The 5848-nt window shown below is 36.1% G+C and overlaps 1 protein-coding gene across 1 annotated transcript; it reads left to right on the plus strand.

The window, feature by feature from the left end:
• The first annotated feature begins 2591 nt into the window (after positions 1-2591).
• LOC140826175 (actin-97-like) lies at positions 2592-5621 on the plus strand. The gene is made up of 5 exons (XM_073188340.1): positions 2592-2774; positions 3630-3696; positions 3811-4204; positions 4534-5147; positions 5284-5621. Exons 2-5 carry the CDS (start codon positions 3637-3639, stop codon positions 5347-5349), a joined length of 1134 nt encoding a protein of 377 aa, XP_073044441.1. The 5' UTR covers positions 2592-2774; positions 3630-3636; the 3' UTR covers positions 5350-5621.
• Positions 5622-5848: the final 227 nt, after the last annotated feature.

The raw sequence follows: 5848 nt of genomic DNA on the forward strand, positions 1-5848 counted from the left end.
GAGACAACATTTTCCCACCTTAAAATGGAAAGATCCCTTCTTACTTAGGAAAAATTTGCAAACTAATACTCAAAGCTAGCTACTGTAATATCTCACATGTGCATGAAAACTACCTGCAATGAGCTTACTTAGCTTCCATGCTAGAATTTGCAAACTTCGCAATGAGTCTTTTGTTTTCCCAAAAAATTGACACATGTCTGTATCTTTTCCGATCAATTTTGCATCCAACAGAGAAATCAGGATAGCTAATCAAATAAAAGTTGTGATGTTTTTAGTTTCATTATCTCATATTTTGAGTAGCTTTATTTATCATTTAGCAGAAATATAATATGATTTCTTAATGGCCGATAGCTAGAAATCTTGTACAATCACAAACAAATAACATTATACCTAATATGTTATGTTTGGAAACTTTGTTGGATAATATATATATTATTGAGTTGTGTTTGTTAATGGGCTTTCTATTTTGAGTGAATGAAAATTGGATAATTAATAGATGTGAGTTTGTCTCATATAGAAAAATGAATTGACATAAGTGAGCTTAGTTTGAGTTACACTGTATGAAAATTTAAGAATGATCTGTCAAAGACTTTCTCGTGTGCATGTCTGCGAGGAGAGGTGGGGTGCAAATCAACGGCTCAATTTGTATTGGAGAAGAATTGATTTGTGTCTAAGTGTACGAACACGACCTGAGTGTGTCGAATGTCGGACCAATCAAGGCAAAATTTCCCACTTGGATTTTGCTATTTTATATTTCGAAAATTCACTCCAAATGAGTTTAGATCCTTCTGGATGAGATTTTTGGTGCTTCATCTGGCCAACCCTTGGTCTTTTGTTAGCCCAGCATGTGGTTGTCCATATGGATAGCAAGTGCCTATATAATAGAGGTTATCCCAAGCCCTCAAAGACACGTTGAAAATCAACTCATCCTTGCCTTCTGTTTTCTTTCGCATCTTCTCATGTTGTTCTGCGCAAACTCCTGATATTTTGTTGGCCCAGCCTGTTGCTGTCCGTACGGATAGCATGTGCCTATATAATACAGGTTGGCCCAAGCCTTCGAAGATACAATAAAATCAACTCATCCTTCTCTTCTTTTTCTTTCATTTCTTTTCCTCTTGTTATGCGCAAACTGCCAACATAGTTCAAGTAAAGCTTCAGTTCACCGATGTAGTGAACTATTTGAAAAGGTATAAAATTTACATCGTAATCTATTCCCGTGCAAGAAATCTTATGTCACTGACCTAGCCTAATGTCTTGTCTAATTTCGTCTATTTTTATTTCTAAAAGCCCCATGAGTTCTTACAGCAGATTGATGATATTCGAGATGTGGCCCCAAATACCAAAATTTGTTCCGCTCAAATTGGTTAAATTCTTTTATCCCGACATGATCTATCCTATTATGGGAAATTACAATTAATCCACACATTTTTCAGTTTTTGTCATGTACGTTGTTGATTAATTTATAATTTTAATATATTAATTTGCAATTTTTTATAAAAAAAAATAGTCTTTTTTCAAAAGCTCTAACATGACGTGTCTCAACAATATCGACGTCATATTGGATCCGTTTGCATCCCCTGACATGGAGAAATGATTCAAGATGCATGCACTTTCATAATAGTAATGATGTTCAATTATCATGGGTTGTACCTCCTGATAGCACAATGACCCAAACATACTATTTTTTTCCCCAAAAATAAAAATTGAGGAATTGCTAGAAAATCAAAGACTTGAAAAAAAAGAAAGAAAAAGCTGTGTATCTTTTGATTAGTGTCTTGGAGTAGAGTACAAGGGCAGACATGTTCTCAGTGCTCAGATTATGATCTGTGAGACGGTCTCACATGAGACTCACTCCTTATTTTATTAGTAAGTTGCTTAGATAAAATAAAATAATTGAAATTTAAAGTTGATATGTCTATATTTATTATGATAAATAATTATAAAAAAGAACGTGATGTTGTAAAAGTAGTGAAAATAGTTGTTTTTTATATTTTTATACTATTAAAAAATATATATATATATTATATATATATATATATATAGGTTAAATCAGACCAAATTCGGATCGGTTAGGGGTTGATTCAATCCGATAATCATGCCTAATCATTATAAGTGTCGAAATTAAGCTCTTTTATTCCAACCAAATTTCATAATTTTCGAATATTGGGTCTCACATGTCTTACTGATCTCAATTTAAGAGACGAGTCAACCATACACATATCCTCAATAAAAAGTAATATTCTTAGCATAAAAAGTAATATTTTTTATGGATGACTCAAATAAGAAATCCGTCTCAAAAATATAATCTGTGAGACCGTCTCACACAAATTTTTGTATTTCGAGATAGTTTTATTCATATTCATTTTGTTTGCAATGAAATGCGCATGTCCAATTGGTTCAATCCGCCCGTATCCATGACATAACACGTGCAAAGCTGCAGCTTTTTTTCGAGCACGATTTTTATATATAATAATATTTTAAATTTTTATTTCGGGAAAAAAAAATCATATATAAAAAAAAAGTGTTGGATGAGAATAAAAGAGAGTCAGTCAATCGGGGATAAAGCGAGAGTGTAGGTGCATTTAAAGGTCACTTTAATTTCCTTCGCATTTGCATTTCATTTGCGTTCACTCATTCCCATTTTTGAATCGTTAGGCGCTTAATTTGTGGAAACAGCAACACCAATACATTCGCCATCAAATCCAATTCCTTCCCCAATCATTTTTATTATTCTTCCTCCGTTTCTAGGGCTCTGTTGAAATCACTCAAACAAGGTGATCGCATTCTCGGTTTTTTTTTTGAATTTCTCATACATTTCTTGTATGTGTGTTCACGTATTATATCTCTGATCAGCTGAATCTGATGACCAGGTTGATCGTTTTTTTTAAAAAAAATTGTTTCTTTTTTCTCCTTGTCTCATTTTTTATGCGATTATTCATTCATTTGTTTGCTTGCAGTGCATTTTCCCTTTCTTTGTTTTGATGCATTTTTATGATCTGTTTGATCCGGGTTTTATTTTTTCTGGGATGAATTATTATACAGATTTTGATGGATAGAGCTGTACGTGTACAAAATTTGTTGCTATGTTCTATGTGAGTAGAGAGTTTTCTTTGTTATATTAGAGGCTGGTGATATTTGTATGAGATGATGATCTTATTCAAAGAAACAGACGTGGGTAATTGAATGTGTGCTAGAGTTTCTTTGAGGAGTGGGATGAACATCATTGTTGATTGGGATTTAAAGGTATTTGGTGTCGCATATAAAAAAATAGGAATGGGGAAAAATAGTTTACAACTGCAATTCCTTATCGTACTGTTTTGCGACAAGGGTATTTTGAGCTCGTGTTTCTCGGTGATAAGCAATTGCATTACTTCTTTTACATTGTGCTGGTAATGCATGTTAATGTCTTTAGGATTTACCGGTTGTGCATCAAATAGCATTTGTTTGCACCGAGAAACTGGGAGATTGTTCGTCATGCAGATCTTGATATCTACTAAAAGTACAGCGGATTTATCATCTTGTATGAGTAATTATTGTGGCTTAACATCGAAAAAAAAAATTATGACAACTAAAATGTTCCATCAGCCTTGTAATCTTACAATGATTTTATACTTTTTGCTTGCCCGCAGGTAATAAATGGCAGACGGAGAGGACATTCAACCACTTGTTTGTGATAATGGAACTGGAATGGTCAAGGTAACAACTTTTGTCCTGAAATCCAATTTGCATCAAACTAGATACTCTGTCAACAGGGGTTGATTTCATATAAATTGAATATTTATGTTGAGGGCTGACTTGATGATATTTTAGGCTGGGTTTGCTGGAGATGATGCTCCAAGGGCTGTGTTCCCCAGCATTATAGGCCGCCCACGTCACACAGGTGTGATGGTTGGCATGGGGCAGAAAGATGCATATGTTGGGGATGAGGCCCAGTCCAAGCGTGGTATTCTTACTTTGAAGTACCCCATTGAGCATGGCATCGTTAGTAACTGGGATGACATGGAGAAGATCTGGCATCACACATTCTACAATGAACTCCGTGTTGCCCCTGAAGAGCACCCAATTCTCCTCACTGAGGCACCTCTCAATCCAAAGGCCAATAGGGAGAAAATGACTCAGATTATGTTTGAAACCTTCAACTCCCCTGCCATGTATGTCGCCATACAGGCTGTCCTGTCCCTGTATGCTAGTGGTCGTACCACAGGTAAGTCGATTTCCGGTTTCATTTTTCCAGATGGAGCATATGCCGAATAATTATTGCATTTCTCAGATGAACACCGTGCTAGTGGTTGTACCACTTGTAAGTCGATTTCAAAGATCAATTCTGTAAATCGAGTACACACTGAATATGGCATTGCAAATCTTAGACGGATGCCATAGTAAAGTTCAACTCTAACCATCGATTGTCTTCTATGAATCTTGTTATATAGTTGAGAAGCACCTTTTTTGCTGTTTGGTATCAGCAGGGATGTATGTCTAGTTACTTTTTATTTTCCTGTTTCTTGTTTATTGTAATCACTTTCTTTCGGGCAGGCATCGTCATGGACTCTGGTGATGGTGTGAGTCATACGGTCCCCATTTATGAAGGATATGCTCTTCCACATGCTATTCTTCGACTTGATCTTGCTGGTCGTGACCTCACTGAGCAGTTCGCGAAAATCCTCACAGAGCGTGGGTACACATTCTCCACATCAGCTGAGAAGGAAATTGTGAGGGACATGAAAGAGAAGCTGGCGTACATTGCTCTTGATTTTGAGCAGGAAATGGAATTAGCAAAAACAAGCTCCAGCATTGAGAAGAACTTTGAGTTGCCAGATGGGCAAGTTATCACCATTGGCAACGAGCGTTTCAGATGCCCTGAGGTCCTTTTCCAACCCTCCATGATTGGAATGGAAGCTGCCGGTATCCACGAGACAACATACAATTCTATTATGAAATGTGACGTTGATATCAGAAAGGATCTGTACGGAAACATTGTGCTGAGTGGTGGGTCTACCATGTTTCCCGGTATTGCTGATAGAATGAGTAAAGAAATCACTGCCCTTGCTCCTAGTAGCATGAAGATTAAGGTTGTAGCTCCGCCGGAAAGGAAATATAGTGTTTGGATCGGAGGGTCTATCTTGGCATCCCTCAGTACTTTCCAGCAGGTAATCTCGTGTGCCAATCAAACACAAGTGAACACGCAGAACAACACGAGCCACACTAGCACGTTTTAGACTTTGTGTGATATACTTTATACATGCATTACTGATCCGAGATTTATATTTGACTCATTGACTACAGATGTGGATAGCGAAGGCAGAGTACGATGAATCCGGCCCTTCAATTGTGCACAGGAAATGTTTCTGAAACATTTCAGAGTCTCCTGATTATCAGTCTTTGTCTGGTAAGAAGATAAAGATTGCATTTCTTATTCTCAATTTCTACCTATAGTTTGAAATATCCATTTTGTTTTGTGTTGGAGTGCTTTTGCAGCATAATAATGTTGCCTTTGTTGTGTTTTGTTATTTTGTATTTTGGAGGATCATCAAATGTTGGAATTGTATTCTGTATTTTCATTTGCAAAAATAATACTTGGGACTTTATATTTTCCTAAGTGATTAGTAGTTATAAATTTTGTGTATTATCATTGTTTAGATCAAATTTGTATTTGGAAACCATGTCAATTTTCCTTCCAACCCCCCACCCACCCCCCGCGCCCCCCCGAAAAACTCATCTTGACATCTCAGTATTATTATCACTTTTGATCCAAATTTTCATCTATTCCAAAAAGCAACCATATTGTTTTAACTTATAATATAATAAAATATAATTTACAGGTGGTTTGGAATAAAATTAGCCAAAAAAA

The sequence above is a fragment of the Primulina eburnea genome, chromosome 3 (assembly GCF_022965805.1).
Source record: "Primulina eburnea isolate SZY01 chromosome 3, ASM2296580v1, whole genome shotgun sequence".
In the NCBI taxonomy this organism is placed as follows: domain Eukaryota; kingdom Viridiplantae; phylum Streptophyta; class Magnoliopsida; order Lamiales; family Gesneriaceae; genus Primulina; species Primulina eburnea.